At 38.3% G+C, this 16,330-nt stretch overlaps 4 protein-coding genes across 4 annotated transcripts; all 4 read right to left on the bottom strand.

The window, feature by feature from the left end:
- Positions 1-48: 48 nt before the first annotated feature.
- On the bottom strand, positions 49-3,168 carry LOC6639360 (zinc finger protein 791). The gene has a single exon (XM_002061922.4). The coding sequence runs from the start codon at positions 3,075-3,077 to the stop codon at positions 600-602; it is 2,478 nt and encodes an 825-aa protein (XP_002061958.1). The 5' UTR covers positions 3,078-3,168; the 3' UTR covers positions 49-599.
- A 269-nt stretch (positions 3,169-3,437) lies between these two features.
- On the bottom strand, positions 3,438-6,168 carry LOC6639578 (zinc finger protein 540). Its single transcript, XM_002061923.4, has one exon. The coding sequence runs from the start codon at positions 6,067-6,069 to the stop codon at positions 3,715-3,717; it is 2,355 nt and encodes a 784-aa protein (XP_002061959.1). The 5' UTR covers positions 6,070-6,168; the 3' UTR covers positions 3,438-3,714.
- Positions 6,169-6,336: 168 nt separating this feature from the next.
- On the bottom strand, positions 6,337-7,778 carry LOC6639579. Its single transcript, XM_002061924.3, has one exon. It carries the CDS (start codon positions 7,750-7,752, stop codon positions 6,394-6,396), a length of 1,359 nt encoding a protein of 452 aa, XP_002061960.1. The 5' UTR covers positions 7,753-7,778; the 3' UTR covers positions 6,337-6,393.
- A 402-nt stretch (positions 7,779-8,180) lies between these two features.
- Positions 8,181-14,461, bottom strand: LOC6639580 (organic cation transporter protein). Its single transcript, XM_002061925.4, has 3 exons — positions 13,851-14,461; positions 9,584-10,026; positions 8,181-9,516 (listed from the first exon to the last, which is right to left on the bottom strand). Exons 1-3 carry the CDS (start codon positions 14,255-14,257, stop codon positions 8,333-8,335), a joined length of 2,034 nt encoding a protein of 677 aa, XP_002061961.2. The 5' UTR covers positions 14,258-14,461; the 3' UTR covers positions 8,181-8,332.
- Positions 14,462-16,330: the final 1,869 nt, after the last annotated feature.

Raw genomic sequence — 16,330 nt, 5'->3', positions numbered from 1 at the left:
ATTGTCCCAATCTACCGATTTTGAATAATTTTCATAAAGAAAAACCAATTCAATTTATATGTGTATATGTATTTTAATTGTTAATCATATAGAGATTAAATGTAAAATAGTGTATAATTATAAAATAAGAAAGGTTATATTATATATAAAATTGCTAATGTTTAACCCATTTTATTTATTTTTTTTTTTTTTTTTGGGAAATAAATTTATAAATGTATCAAAATAGCAAACAAAAAAAAAAGGTGTATTCCTTCGGTTCTTTCAAAAAAAAAAAGAATGTGAGACAAGGTATCTAAAAAAATGATGAAAAATATCATTTACAATTCTACAAATTGGGAGACGGGGGAGAGGGGAAACAAATTCCAATAAAGAATTGGGTTAAACTTATTACCATATACAAATAGTAGGACATACATATATGCTACGTGGGAGAGGGGATTGGGGGTGGAGGAAATTCATCTTCCCGACATATTAAAATGTAGTTAAAATTACTTAATAAATCTAAACTAAATAGCATTTAGCTGCACATTACTCGTAGATATCCCAACAAATCGTCTAGCTTTAATTCCAATTTCCCATCCAATTCACTGTCCATTCTCTTACACGTGATCAAACTTAAGGGAATCCAAAGTCGAGGAGGTCTCCTCGGCGTTCTTTTGGGCATAGAAGCCATCGTAGGTATTCTGTTGCTTTTGCAGCTTATTTAGCTGCTCGAAGGCCGCCTCTTGGATCTTCTTAAGCTCAATTTCAGCCTTGCGTTTAGCCTCATTCTCTTCGATTTGGAATGCCAACAGCTCAGCTGTGGCGGCAGCTCGCTCGGCAGCCGGATCCTGATATTGCTCAAAGTTCTTCGGTTGCTGACGTTTCGATGGCTGATGATCCGATTTGGGTGCACCTTCTTTGCTTGATTTACTTGGAGGTTTTGGCGGCTTGTCGTGTACCTTCATGTGCGTTTTGAGAACTTGTTCCTGACGGAAATGCTTGCCACAGATCTTGCATTCATAGGGCTTCTCACCGGTATGGATATATTCGTGATGACGCAAATATTGTTTCTTGGCAAATCGCTTGGGACAGAAGCGACAACAGAAGTCCTTAACCTTCTGATGGACAACCTTGTAATGGAGTTTCATATTGCTGACGTGATTGAAGCCTTTGCCACAATCGGGACAAATGTGCTGGCCCTCCTTCTTGGTGAAACTGACCTGAGGCGACCATGACGGAAGATTCACCGATGGTATGGGATTGACTACAGTGCCAGCCAATTGCGAGATATCCACTCGCTCAACACGTCCCGAATTGTTCGATTTGTGTTTGGGCACAGTTTGAGAAGTAGTCGGGGCAGCAGGTGCTGCGAAATTCGATGCTGCCGTCGCATCGGCAGAGGTGGAGGCCTGATTCTGCTGAGTTTGATCGGGTATATTAACGGGATTCGTTTGTGTTCGGGGCAAATCACGTTTCTCGTGCGTCTTTAAATGCTTGGTGAGACCTTTCTCAAACAGGAATACCTTGCCACAGATCTTGCATTCGCATGTCTTCTCCCCAGTGTGACTACGCTCATGGATCTTGCAGGCATGCGACTTGCCAAAGGTTTTGCCACAATACTGGCAGGCGAAATCCTTGCGTTTCTCGTGCACCACCTTTACGTGATTGGCCAGAGCCTGTTTGTTGTGCGATGTGTGTTCGCATTGCCGGCAAGCGTACTTCTTCTCCTTGGTGTGGGTCAGGATGTGTTTGTTCCACTCCTGGCGAGTGGTCTTACCCACTCCGCAATAGGGACAGACGTGATTCTTGATGCCAGCGTGCCGGAGCAAGTGATCTCGCAGGACACTATTGATGGGGAAGCGCTTGCCACAGATTTCACAGGCAAATGGCAGCTCCTCGCCCGTGTGCTTGTACATGTGCTTCTTGAGTGCGGTCGGACAACGGAATACTTTTTCGCATTCGGTGCAGGGGAAGTCCCGCTGGGGAGTATTGATTTTGTGGACACGTTTCATATGGAAATTGAGCAAAACAGGGCGGGCAAAGCTTTTGTTGCATCCCTCAACGGTGCATGGATGCATTTCCGATGTTTCCGTGTGGGCGTGCTCTACGTGAACTCTCAGACCGTTGGCTGTGGTGAATCCCTTGCGGCATGACTCGACCGTACACTGGAAGGGTAGGAGATCATTATGATGCTTCATGTGCTCCTCATAGCGAATGGCCTTTTTGAACTTTTGATGGCAAATGTGGCAATCGATGAGACGATGCAAATGCCTCTCATCGGCTGGTATCCGTTTGCGTTTGCCCTTCGATTTGGAATCACTGTCGCCATCCTCATCATCATCGGAGTCAAATGAAGAACTGCTTAGTTCATCCTCATCCTCATCGACGGCATCCTTTTTGGCCTTTTTAGTTTGTTGCTGCTTTTTCTTTTTCTGCTGCTGCTGTTTGGTCACCTTTTTGGCCTTACGGGTTTGAGCTGGTCGAGTCCTCTGAGACAAGGGTACATCATCATCGCTGCTATTTAATTGAAAATCTGCATCTCTATCATTATCATTGCCGCTTTCCATTGAGTAGTCGTCGTCATCGTTGAATTTATCCATACGATCATCATCGTCATCATCATCATCGTCCAGTGGCTTCTCCACCTCCTCCACTTCCTTATCCACAGTCTCGAGCATTTTGAACACATCCTCTTCATTTTCAATGATTTCAATTTTGGAATTCAGCAAGGGATCAAAATTAATATGATCATCATCTTCCTGAGCTGGCATATCCTGGGCCGCCACACTGGGGTCCAGCACATCGAAACTGGTCTGGAATGCATTGTTGTCCAACATCTCTTTGAATTTCTGCACCGAATCGACGCACAATTTCTGAAACTGATGCATATCATCCAATTTGGTGTGACAGGTGCAGCATATATTGCGGGGGAATCCATCCTGCTGCTCCACCGACAGCGATGTGCACACACACAGCTTCTTGGCCAGTCCGGGTATTAGGAATAGATCGAAAACGGGACCATTTTGCAAATGATTCAAACAGATGCGGCACACCGAGTGAATGGAGTACGACGATAACGCACTGCCCTCATTCATTTTCGGTTTTGTTGGAATTCAGATGCAGTGGCAAATGCAGATTTTCAACAATCTTCTTTTTTTTTCCTCTTCTTGATACTAATAAAACTATACTATGAAGTAAAGGTCTAAATATCGAGCAAAGGTCTCAGTATCGAGCAATTATCGAAATATCGAGCAAAGGTTTAAGTATCGAGCAAGTGTTGAGAGATTGAGCAAAGGTCGAATAATCGAGCTAAGGGTACTAAAAAGAAATTTGAATTTTTTTTTATATATACTATGTTTTCCTGATTGGATTATTTATGTAAACAATATAAAATTTGGGCCTGTTTATGAATCTAAATTTAGGTTAAAACAATTAAAAAAGAAAACCCCAATTAGTTTCCATTTTGCAACACATTTGTAGTTATTTTATTGTTGAATTTAATGATTTAAATACAAATACTCAAAGGAAGTTTAAGTTCCATTATTTTTTGTTGCTGCCTTAAGCATATTTCGACTTTTCGAATAGTCGAAATTTAATCAATATGTCTGGAAACATCGAAGATACTTAAATCACATAAAGTTAATTAAACGAGATAGTAAATTTAATTTAACTATTCAAATATCCGCCGTACTAAGATCTAATTACAAAAGTACTGTTAATAGGAAGCCCAGTTTACACATGATCCAATTTGAGGGCATCAACTGTACTTCGTTCCTCGGCAGACTTTTGGGCATACAAACTGTTATAGGTATTAACCGGGGTTTGTAGTAATTCCAGTTTGCTTAGCTGCTCCACTGCTGCTTCCTGAATCTTGCGCTGCTCCAACTCTGCCTTGCGCTTGGATTCATTCTCCTCGATTTGGTAGGCCAATAGCTCGGCCGAGGCTGCGGCACGCTCAGCAGCTGGATCTTGGAATTGTTCGAATGGTGGTTGGCGTTTATTTGGTGGATTTTCAGTTTTCGGCTTGTTGCTCTTTGGTTTAGCCGGTGGTTTGGGCGGTTTTGGTGGCTTATTATGGACTTTCATGTGGATCTTCAGGACACACTCTTGACGGAAACGATTGCCACAGACCTTACACTCATAGGGCCTCTCACCAGTGTGAATGTATTCGTGTTCGCGGAGATAATGCTTCTTCGCAAAACGCTTGGGACAGAAGCGACAACAGAAATCTTTGACCTTCAGATGGACCACTTTGTAATGGAGTTTCATGTTGCCAATGTGATTGAAACCCTTGCCGCAATCGGGACAAATGTGTTGGCCTTCCTTTTTGCTAAACGGGTCGCCACTTTGTGCTGGAGACCATGACGGTAGAGAGACAGAGGTTATGGGATTAATAGCTGTGCCAGCCAATTGGGATATGTCTACCCGCTCAACGCGTCCCGAATTGTAGGCTTTCTTCTTGGGTTCAGGTTTGGCCTGTGCTGTGGTTTCATCGCTAGCACCATCTCCCGGCTTGGGTAATTCGCGTTTTTCGTGGGTTTTCAAATGCTTGGTAAGGCTCTTCTCCTGCAGAAAGATCTTGCCGCAAATCTTACATTCGCTAGTCTTCTCACCAGTGTGACTACGCTCATGGACTTTACAGGAAAAGGATTTGCCAAAGGTTTTGCCGCAATATTGGCAAGCGAAATCTTTGCGTTTCATATGGACAACCTTGACATGGTTGCTAAGAGCTTGCTTGTTGGTCGAAGCATGATCGCAGAGTTGGCATTGGAATTTCTTTTCTTTGGTATGGGTTAGAATGTGATTGTTCCACTCCTGGCGTGTGGTTTTGCCCACCCCGCAATAGGGGCAGACATGATTCTTGATGCCAGCATGGCGTAGTAAATGATCTCTTAGAGCGCTATTAATGGGGAATCGCTTGCCACAGATCTCACAGGCAAATGGCAATTCCCTTCCCGTATGCTTATACATATGCTTCTTAAGAGCAGTCTGACATCGAAAGATTTTGTCGCAGTCCGAACAGGGGAATTCACGTGGGGGTAATTTCAATTTGTGCGTACGCTTCAGATGAACATTGAGTAGAGATAGACGAGCAAAGGTTCGGTTGCATCCCTCCACAGTACATCGATGCATTTTGGATTCCTCGGTGTGGGCATGCTCTATGTGAACTTTGAGGCCATTGGCTGTGGTGAATCCCTTGCGGCATGACTCGACCGTACACTGGAAGGGTAAGAGATCGTTATGATGTTTCATGTGCTCCTCGTAACAGGAGGCCTTCTTGAACTTCTGATGACAAATGTGGCAATCGATTAGACGATGCAAATGACGCTCATCGGCTGGAATCCTCTTGCGTTTGGGCTTAACTTTAGTAGTAGCATTGTTTGATTCGGTGTCAGAGGAAGATGCATTGTCAACCTCCTCCTCCTCCTCCTCTTCTTCCTCGCCTTTCTCTGAGGGCTCCTTCTTAGACTTGTTTTGTTTTTTTGTTGCCTTTTTTGGCATTTTAATATCTTTTTTGCTTCGCTTTGTTCTTTGCGCCAATGGAAGGTCATCATCGCTGCTATCATGATCATCATCATCATCATGATAATCATTACCACTATCCGCCGCAAAGTCATCATCCTGATCGTCATCTTCATCGGCAAATGCATCATATTCCTCCTTGTCCTCTGGTTCTTTGTCTACCTTTTCAAGCATTTTAATAACCTCCTCCTCATTGTCCATGGTCTCCACTTTCGAATGCAGCAAGGGATCAAAATTCATGTCTTCTTCCGGATCGTCAGGTGGGACATCGAACTCAGGACCTCCGGTTGTAAATGCCTGGCTAGCGACCATTTCCTGGAACTTCTGAACCGAATCGACGCACATTTTCTGGAAGTCATTCAAATCGTTTAACTTGGTAAAGCAATTGATGCAGAGATTCTTTGGGAAACCATCCTGTGACTCCACCGACAATGAAGTGCAGATACACAGCTTCTTGGCCAATCCTGGTGTAAGGAACAGATCGTAAGCCATCACATTCTCCAATGTGGCCAGGCAAGTGCGACAGACGCTGTGTATGGAGTATTCACCACGTTTCGGTTCCATTCTAAATATGTTTTAATTGTAAAAACTTTGACAGTTTATTAGTTTTATTTTTGTCAAGAGAAAAACGAAAGTTACTAATTTCGATATTAATAGCGATACTCCGATTAACGATGACGCTTACAATACTCGCTGGCCTGGCGTTGAACAACACTGGCAAATGTTCTCCACGTACTTAAACTAAAATAACGTATTTTTTAAAATTATGCATTTAAAATATGCCATAGGCAAGACCACTTGACTTCTTTAGTAAAAAAACAAATATGTAAATTTTCAAATGCTTCATAATATAAGTTTAAGTTTTATTTTCATTTAAATATAGTTTATCTATGCTGTATCACTGCAATTCTCCACTTTCCAAGTGCACTCATTGCGATATCTTTGATAATCGGTCCCATTTCTGGTATAAACATGATGCTCAATACCATCCCAATGTGATGGATCACCGCCACATAGAACCGAAGTACGATTCGAGGAATCATATAGAACCACACCATCATTTTCAAAGACCACATGCCACCAATAAATGTTGCTCTTGCTATAGACGTTCTTAAAAATGACATCGCGCTGTGTGGCCAAGGAAGTAGTATTTAAATTCTGGGCTACAGCGGTTACTGGAACTGATTCCATTACTATATAACGATTGTTCCAAAATGCATTAAAAAAGGCAAATTGCAAACCGGCTGAATTATTTTGAATACTTCGCTGTATGCTATATGCTGCCCTCTTGGGATCACTGGCATTACTGCTGCAGATCAAATAAGTTGTCGGACATTCATATATATATGAATTTGGTTGCGTCACATTCCGTAGACATATCTTTTGAGAGCTATAGAAAATGCGCTCATCTTCCGAAATATGTTGATAGAGCTCCTGACGCAATGATATTTCGACTTTGGTCTCGAAATTCGTTTCTTCCAGCAATTTTTGAATATTATCCTGTATACATTTCTTGGCATCTGTTGCATTTGCTATCTCTGGCCTCTTAAGCAATTGCAAATTGGCCAAAGTCAATTGTGTTAGATTTGCTGTAAAATTACCCAAACGCTGAGCCACACTTTCGGGAGATTCCAATGCCAAAACGATATCGTAGAGTAGATCAAAGATATCGCGTAGATAATCCAATTTACTAAATGTCAAACGTTGTAGCAAGTTATCAACTAAAGGAAAATTCGCCGTACGACTGGATGTATGAAAAGGTGCCGCCAATAATTGTGTGCTACGCTCAATGAATGTCGAATAGACCGTATCAAGCAAATTCGATGGCACATCGTTATGATCCTTTAGTTGGGTGTAAAAATCTAGAATTCTCAAAGGATTATAGATTTGTTTAGTTTGCTGCAATTCTTGCCACAATGCCTCGTAGATGGCTAGCTTTAGTTCATCAGTTTTAGCCCGATTAGTTAAGGACAAAATCAATTGCCCACGTTGCCAATCGCCAGCCACCTCGGAACGTATTATGGTCTCCAGATCGTTAGTTGGCAATGAATCATCAGCTGCTGTTGCTGCTCCTGCTGGACTCCTTCTACCCACAGACGTTTCAATATGCATTAGGACATCCAATGCTGGGGCCGTACCATTAAATATGGCCAACAGTCGACTATCCCTGATGATGTTGTGCAACCAGACTCCTTGTGGAGCCAGGAGTACGAGAAGTGTCACTAGAAGATTCATCGAACCCTGCATGGTTCTTTCTTCAACTTCAACTCTGATTGCTGCCCAGATGGTTGGCCTTTTTATAGATAAAATTGTAAAAGCGGTTTCTATTTGTAGTTAATTGGCTGTTTATTTAGATATTAAGATTGTTTTCACGGCTGCCGATTATCAGAAAAGAGATATGTGTAATTATGACTATAAAACGTCGACACAGCTCACCCAATTACAAAAGTAAACACTAAAAAATCTGGCACATATACCTATATAAGCAAATCCCCAACAGATGGAGCCACCTTCTTCTTCGATAGATGGCTAAAGGCAAAAACGTTATAAATGTTTTAGGGTCAAAAAATTTTGCACATTTTCAAACGCAACAAATGATAAATTAACAAAAGTCATGACAAAAAATAAAGGTTTACCCTTTGGAAACGGAATAACTGTCTAATCATTTTGTCTATTAGAATGTTTATTAGTTAAACACAATTGCTTAAATCTAGTATCACAAAATATCGTGTGGAAAGAAATGCTTTTGTTATTGTTTATGTTGTTTCTGCTAACTAAATACTAAAATTGACAAGTTACTTAAACAAATATATTTAGTATAATTGATTTACAGTTTAGTAGAATGGCGCGATTGTACCGATCTACGTAAGATGCTTGAACGTAATTCACCCCTCGTGGATGCTGTCAGAGAGGCACCCGTTTGAGTGCCACGAACAAAGGCCGTAGAACGGACCTCCTCCACATCGTGATCTCCCTTAACATTTCGCTTATCATCGTCATGATGGACGTCATCGTCATCATCATCGATCTGCTTGGCCAGACATGGGAAATCCCAAATGCTTTGTCCACGACCAAACTCTTCGCCATCGCTCAGGGTTTGCGGCAAATCATGATGCAATGTCTCGGGCAAAAGTAAACACAATATGCCACCAAGTATTCCAAGCAAGCCCAAAATGATGAGTGGCAATGCTGTCGATATGTTTGCCAAATATACAACAAATGGAGCTATAATACTAGCCACATAGCCCATAATGTGTATAAAGGCCACAGCTTGAGCTCTCACCACAGTGGGCAAAACTTCGGCAGCCCATTGTAGGCCAATGTTATAGCTAATATTGACAAAGAATCTACCCATAATGGCCAAGGCAGCGGAATAAACACCCACCGGCACAACAGTGGCCAGGAGACTGAATATGCCACTGGCCACCATGGAACCGCAGGCCAACCAGCGACGTCCGAAACGATCTAGGGTAAAGGTGAGCAATGTATCTGCTGGTAATTCCGTAAAACTGGCCACCGTGAACGTAAAGAATATATCCAGACCCAACGAGCCAACATTCCTAACATGACCATCGAACACCAATGAGATGGCCATCCAAATGACAATTAGCAGCAAAGTTGTGCGACGTAGACGAGGCGATTTGAAGAGATCCAATACCGAATAGCTGGCATTTTGGGCCATCTCTTGGTCACGCATACGTCGACAACTGTCACCGAAATGCTGATACGTTTGCTCCGGCACTGAGCGTCCATTACGTTTCTCCAATCTCTTCAGTATGCCAATTGCCTTATCCACTTGACCCTGTGAGACCAGCCAACGTGCCGATTCGGGTACTATACATGGCGTTAATATGGCCAAAAACAATGGGGCAGATGTTATAATCGTTAGCAGCTTCCAATCGGCCACATAGTAAGCAATCCATGGCAATAAACAAGCAGCGCCCGTAAAGAATATCGCTATCGACATATTGGCCACAAATGTGCGATATTTTGGACCCACATATTCCAAGACTGTGAAACGAACGAAATCCAGTTAACCAAAAAGAGAACTGTGAAAACTTGCAACACATGAACTTACCCAAAATATACATCATTGTGAAGCAATTATCGAAAGCAAAGCCCACAAAGAAACGCATAGTGGCAAATTGCCAGAAATTGCTAACAAATGCTGTACCCACTCCGGCGACAAGGCCCATCATATTGCAGCCAATCAAGGCGGGAACACGTCCAAAGCGATCTGCGACCCAACCAAAGAGTAGACCACCCACAATGGCTCCCAAAAAGAATATGGATTGAGCATAGGTGGGCAAGGCGGCATTATCACAGACCCAATTCTGTTCAGTGGCCACTGTGGAGTATGGTATTTCCGTATAATTGTATGACCAGCCATTACGGCATTTTATTTGCGGCCATTTGGGATCGGCCATTACCTTGCCCTGGGCAAGCACTTCGGTATAATTCACATCGTACATGTAACAATTGTTATATTCCCCATTTATCATGGGTATGGAGAGTGCCAGTCTGCGAAGGAGAATAGAGAAAATGTATGAATGAATGAATGAATGTGAATGGTTAGCTTAGGTAGTTGCTTAAACAGTGTATGTGTCTGTCTGTCTGTCTGTCTGTCTGTTTGGGTTATTAACTCATCAGGGTCAGGTGTGAATTGTCGTAAACTTCAGTAGCTGTTCTCAGCCATGACGAAACGTTGGCCACTTCTACTTGAATACATTACTATATGTATGTGTATGTATGTATATGGGTAAGTAAGACATTGAGACAACATAATTATAATGATCATGATCTTAAGTTTTTGCAATTGAATTCGTTAAACACACTAAACCACCGCTTAACAGCACCACCAAAAGAAATTGTCTATATAGACTATGATTGATCTAGGAGTTACTCATGCCACCTTCAACCAGGTAGTAAAAGCGAATAATAATAATAAAAAAAAAAAACCCATAAATGTCTGTCATTCATTTAGATGTATGTGTGTTTGTTTGTCTATTTTGTATTCTTAAAAGTGCAAAACTACAATTAAGTTATTTAACGTTAATAATCCCTCACATTTCACTATTATTACTTACATTATTAACGTTTTTTGTCTAACCAAAACTTCCCCCTCTCCAAGAAGACAAATCTTGACCTTAGCTAATGTTTTCCATGTGTGTCACACTGTGGCACGTATTCACTTGCTTTATTCATATTCGTTTTAGGTTTTAATTCGTGCCGTCATTTTAGACAAAAGAAACAATACTAGTGAGACATACTAAGTTGTAATGTGACGATGTTTGTATACCCTTCTTACCCAAAAGGCAAAGAAAGATCTACAAAATAATGACCTTAAAAATACCAATCAGAATAATGATTTTATCCTTACGTTTTAGTATTCTGATTTTAATGAAAGTTTTGTAGATTTTAAACAAGTCTCAAGTTTAAATACAGTTTCTAAAAATAAAATTCGTATTAAAACTAACTTTTAAAACGGTTGGATTATATGTGTATAGAGCAATTCGCTGATCTACACGATTTGGATTTGTTTGAATTGTTTTTTCTATATTTGACTTCAAAGTATAAAAATGTTAGGTTTAATAAATTTATAATTTAATTTTTGTACTGTGCGCATAGTTTAGTAAATTTTACAACTAAATTGGATTTTGTTTATGTGACATTACATTATTTTGTATTCAATTTTGATAATATTGAATATAATTTCATACTTTTCTTCGATTGTTACGGGTTTGTAACGTTTTTACAATCTTAATCAAGGGATAGGCATATAGTTCAATTATACTGTTCTTATTCGTATATTTCTATAATATTTTATATTTGATCTATATACCCCATTCAATTTAAAAGATTTTCAAAATTTTCCAACTCATTTTGAACTTAGAACTAAGAAAGTTATTCAGTAAACAATTATTGAGTCAGTGAATAATTATAGAAGTAGGCAAGTAAACAAGTGAGTGAATAAATGAGCCAGGGAATCAACTGAGCAGGTGAACAAGTGAGTGAGTGAATTGGTTCCTCCTATTGAGCCTGCATGTCTGTTTACTTCTGATCTTAATAAACATACCCAATATGGAAAGTGTAGAAAAATTAAAGTAAGTATATGGTAAGCAACTTCATAATCATCATCATCATCATCATCGTTATTATTATGCTCATTATCATCATGATGATCATTGTCGTCTCACAACATTAGTCTTCTTGATTGTATGTAGTTGTTACTGGCTGGCTACTTGTATTGCGCCGGCGCACACAGTTGTTGTCGCAATCGGAGTGCTTGCTTTGCTAATTAGTTAGTTAGACGGGCCAACCCCCTCCCGTCCCCTCCCCCATTTCCACCTTTCCCTTCAATTCACCTGCTTATCTAACTTAATTTTCTTAATTCTGTTTCTTTTTTTTTTTCGTTGTATCTAAATCCCTCGCCCCTGCAATTACACAAAATAGATACATAAGTAGATGCCCGGTAAGGTTCTTTGCCTTATTAAGCCGTCGCTTGACTGGAAAAACCAATCATGGTACAAGGTTAGTTGGTCGTTCTAAGCCAACTTTGTGTTTTTTTTGTTCACCAAATGGATTAATCACTTTTCGGTCAGAATACTTGACTTGAGTTTGAGAGAAAAAAATTCGAAACTAAAATCGAGTTGGCATGGATTTGTATCTATTGTCCCAACTATTATTGGTGGTTTTGGTAATGGCTTTGCACGCAATTGCCAAAACCAGTTAATCTCAAGGTGAATGTTTGTTAGTTATAATAATTGAACGACCGGCCAATCAATCGATCGGCCAATCGATACGATCCCCCAAAGCCCGATCTAAACTGTTTTGTTTAAAAAACCGCTTGTGCCTGGGCCTTTTGTGAAAGTTAACGGAACCAAATACCAAAACACTTAATTGCCATTTACGCACAATGATTTCCGTATGGGGACGACGACGACGACGACGACGGCAAGGAATGACTCATTACAAGTTGGCAAAAGAATACTAGGAATGCAGTCGATCGAAAGTGTTAACTGAACTGAACTGAACTGAATTAATTGTAGGATTTGCCAATAAGTTATTATAATTGATTGGCAAAACAATTTAGTTCCTGTAACATTGGAAATGTTATCAGTTCTGTGATCTGAAAGTTAATTAAACCGAAAGCAAACAAATTAAGTTCATTTAATATCCTTTCTATTTTTTTTTAAGTGAATAAAGTCAAAAAATAAAAAAAAGTCAACTACTAATTCATAATCGATTAAACGAATTAAACTTAATAGAATTAAACTATTTTGAATTCAATTTTTTATGAAATTTTGTTAAACATATATTAGAGTAAGCCAAATTAAATGTCATGTTTGAAGCATAATACTTATACTTAACTAAAGCTAATAAAACTCACTAGTTAACTACTTAGTAAAGGCTTAGAAAAATTTACTTAATTCACTTCGTATTAACTTTTTTGTACAAAAAAACTAAAGATTTTCTACAACTGTTTAAAAGATGTTTAAATTTGCTGTTCGAAAAGGCGAACAAAAGGCAGAAAACGGGTGATCCTGATCCTGAAAGATCTTGGTGTCTATATAGACAGATGCCAATTTTGGCGTATTGCATAGTTTAAAGGAGTTTTTCATTTTCCATTATTATACAAATTATTCAAAGGAAATATTTCAAAATAAATAAAGATGACAGTAAAAGTAAAACATTAATTTGTCAAACATTTTTTAGTTTAAAACTTTGTTAAGCATCAATTACTTAAAATAGAAATTAAATTCAGAAATGAGGAACAATTTTTCCAATTTTTTAAAAATTGTTTGTATGAAATGTTGTGTATAAAGTTAACAATATTTTTTTTGTCAAACAAATCAAAAAACCATTTAAAATCAAACTCGAGAAAAGTTTTGTCTTATAGATATTCCAAATATATACATATATAGCTATAAAAACTCTTGACTAACCATTTACAGGAAAATATCGCCTAAAATCAGAATTCAAGCTAAAAAAAAAGGAAATTGAAATTGCTTAATCTTTCTGTTGCTGTGAATTTTGTTATGTAAAAAATGTAAAAGTTCTCTAGAGATTTGCATAATTTGTTCATCACATACATACTTAAACGGTGTAATCATTAGAATTCAGACACAAACTAACATGTTCTCATAGCTACTATTAAGTGATATTCATAATGGTTTATAACACTTGCATTAATAATTGTGACTTGGCTTAGAAATCAACTTTGATTTTTTATTCTCTTTTTGTTTTTGAAAATGTTGCCAAGTTAGTTGCCTTGAAATGTGTAAGTGTAAATGTAAATGTAAATGTGTGTGTGTGTGTCTGTGTTAGTTAGTATGTGTACTCACCTAGCCTCCACATCCAGGCCATCTAGTTCGGGCACATGACACCAATGTTGTTCGGGTATTAATGTTAAAAATATTTGCGAGAAATACACAAATGCCACAAAGAACGAGAATGGTATCATGCATATGAATAGAAACTTTTGATATAAACCAAATTCACCAATTAACGGTAATATATCATCAAAATCCATATTGTTCGAACTATTATTATTATTATTATTCATATTGTTTCCCTTCTTATTTTGCTGATAGCCATGCATATCCAATTGTAATTCTTTTGAATTACCACTTTTACGACGATGCACTGTATCTTGACCACCACTAGCACCACCACCATGCGTTGGTGGTGGTGTTTCTTCGTGATTGTATGCTTCATTAACGAAGTATGCTTGCTTGGCCTGACCTTCCATTATATAACTTTCGACCTTGTCCACTACTACTACCGAAAAAAGAAATTTTCAATAAACAAAAAAAAAAAAAAAACCGAAGCCAATTGAGATCTTGTGTCTAATATTGCGGGGGGCAAGCGACTTCCAGAGCGCGGGGGGGTTGATGGAGGAGGAGATGAAAGCGGTAATGTTGCACACGCGCGCGTTTTCGGCTGAATGTCGTATCTGTATCTCAACTGTTCTTCAACTGACTGAAGCACGCGCACCGGATGGTGTTTTTATATAGACGGCCAGAAGTCGGGCTTAGTTAGCTGCACTTGTTGCTGTTGCTGTCAGTAGTCGGTTGTCGGTTGTTGTTGTTGTTGCTGTTGCTGCTGCCAACGCTAAGAACAAACGGCAGCGAAAGTTAAAGCACACACACAGCTGGGCAGAGCATGGTTCACACAGCTGGTAAACCGGTCAGAGGAAGGCTCGACTTGGCTTGTCTCTTTTGGCTTAACACTTATTTTTAAGCCTGACCAAGGTATGACTCCTCCTGCACCCATTCAGGCTCTTAAGCGCACAGCTGGGCAAAATGATCTTCTTTTTTTTTTTCTTTTTTTTTTTATTAATAATCTGGGAAGCTGCTGAACACGTGAATCATGCCCGAGAAATTAAGGAAATTTGCATAAAAAACAACAAATTTTGTTATGAATGTATCTCGCTTTTCCTCGTCAAAGTGCCATTCATAAATTGTCAAAATTGCAAGGGGATTAACCTCTCTCTCTATTGCCAACTCTTTTTAGGCCTTAGTTTCAGATTTTTTGTTTGAAGTGACTCATCAACTAGTTCAATTTGGGGTAATAGGAAAACCCCCCAAACAAACCAGTTTGAATATTAAGCTATAGCTTAAATACATTATGCGTTTTTATTGTTTTTATTGCCATATTTGCATACACACATTAAGTAATCATTTGAAAGTATATATAAATTGAAAAACTATTGAAATGGATCAACATTTTTTAATGCAGTTTTAATATAAATTGATGCTGAAAAAGTAATTACCTATAATTAAATGATATCAACTGGAACTCAAAGAACTATATTCAAATTTTCTCTAGATGTTTTTTCTACTTTGATTAAATTTTTATTATATTAAAGGTCAAAGAAATATATTTTCAAGAAGAACTTTTCAAGGCAAAGCTATTTTAACAGAAAAAATTCAAAATAATGAACTATACTTTGATGATTTGAACTGATTTTTGTTCAATTTTAAGGTCAATGAAATATATTTTCCAGAAGATCTTTTTTGAAGCAAAGCTGTTTTCATTTTAAGTAAGAAATTAAAAATATTATACTATACTTTGATGATTTGAATTGAAATATTTATAACAAAATATATCAGCTTTTTTTTTTTGCCTTAGAGCAGTTTTTGGCGTTTTTTTTGTTGCATCTTTGGTTTATTTAATCTTTTATTTATTTAACAACATTAAATAGAGGGATACTAAAATTCTTAAATAATAAGTTTTCTCTGCATTTTGAAACCAAAAATTAATATTGAAAAATGTTTTATGCATTTGTTTATATTGAAAAAGATTTCTACTGATAAAACATGTATTTTGAGGCCGTTTTTTCTTTCCATTCACTGAAAAAACATAAGTTTGAAACGGAACATTTATTTTCAAACTAATTTAAGTGTTTAAAATAGCTAGTCCTTTCATTTAGAAATCAAATAAATTTAAATTAAGTAAGTTGTCCAATGAGTAGGTCAGAACTAGGGTCGATTCAGATACTTAAAATTCTCACTGAAACTATAGTTTGAAGAACGAAAAAAATATAGTAAATACAATCGTATGATTTATTACATTCTTTAATTTAGGGCTTATTCTATAACATGTCTAAATATTCATCGAAATCGATGATTCACACGTTTAATTTTCCTTATGCTAAATTGCTATTTATGGAAAAGTAAAAGGACTAATTAGCCGAGATCTATAAAATACAATTCTTGCCCTATAGAAGATTCCCTTTGAAGGGACAAATTAGATAAATGTATCTTCAGGAATGCCAATGATAATAAATTCAAAGCCATTAAATGGATATTTTTGGGGCATG

This window comes from Drosophila willistoni (assembly GCF_018902025.1).
Source record: "Drosophila willistoni isolate 14030-0811.24 chromosome XR unlocalized genomic scaffold, UCI_dwil_1.1 Seg144, whole genome shotgun sequence".
In the NCBI taxonomy this organism is placed as follows: Eukaryota; Metazoa; Arthropoda; class Insecta; order Diptera; family Drosophilidae; genus Drosophila; species Drosophila willistoni.
This window is presented reverse-complemented; position numbering and strand designations above follow the sequence as displayed.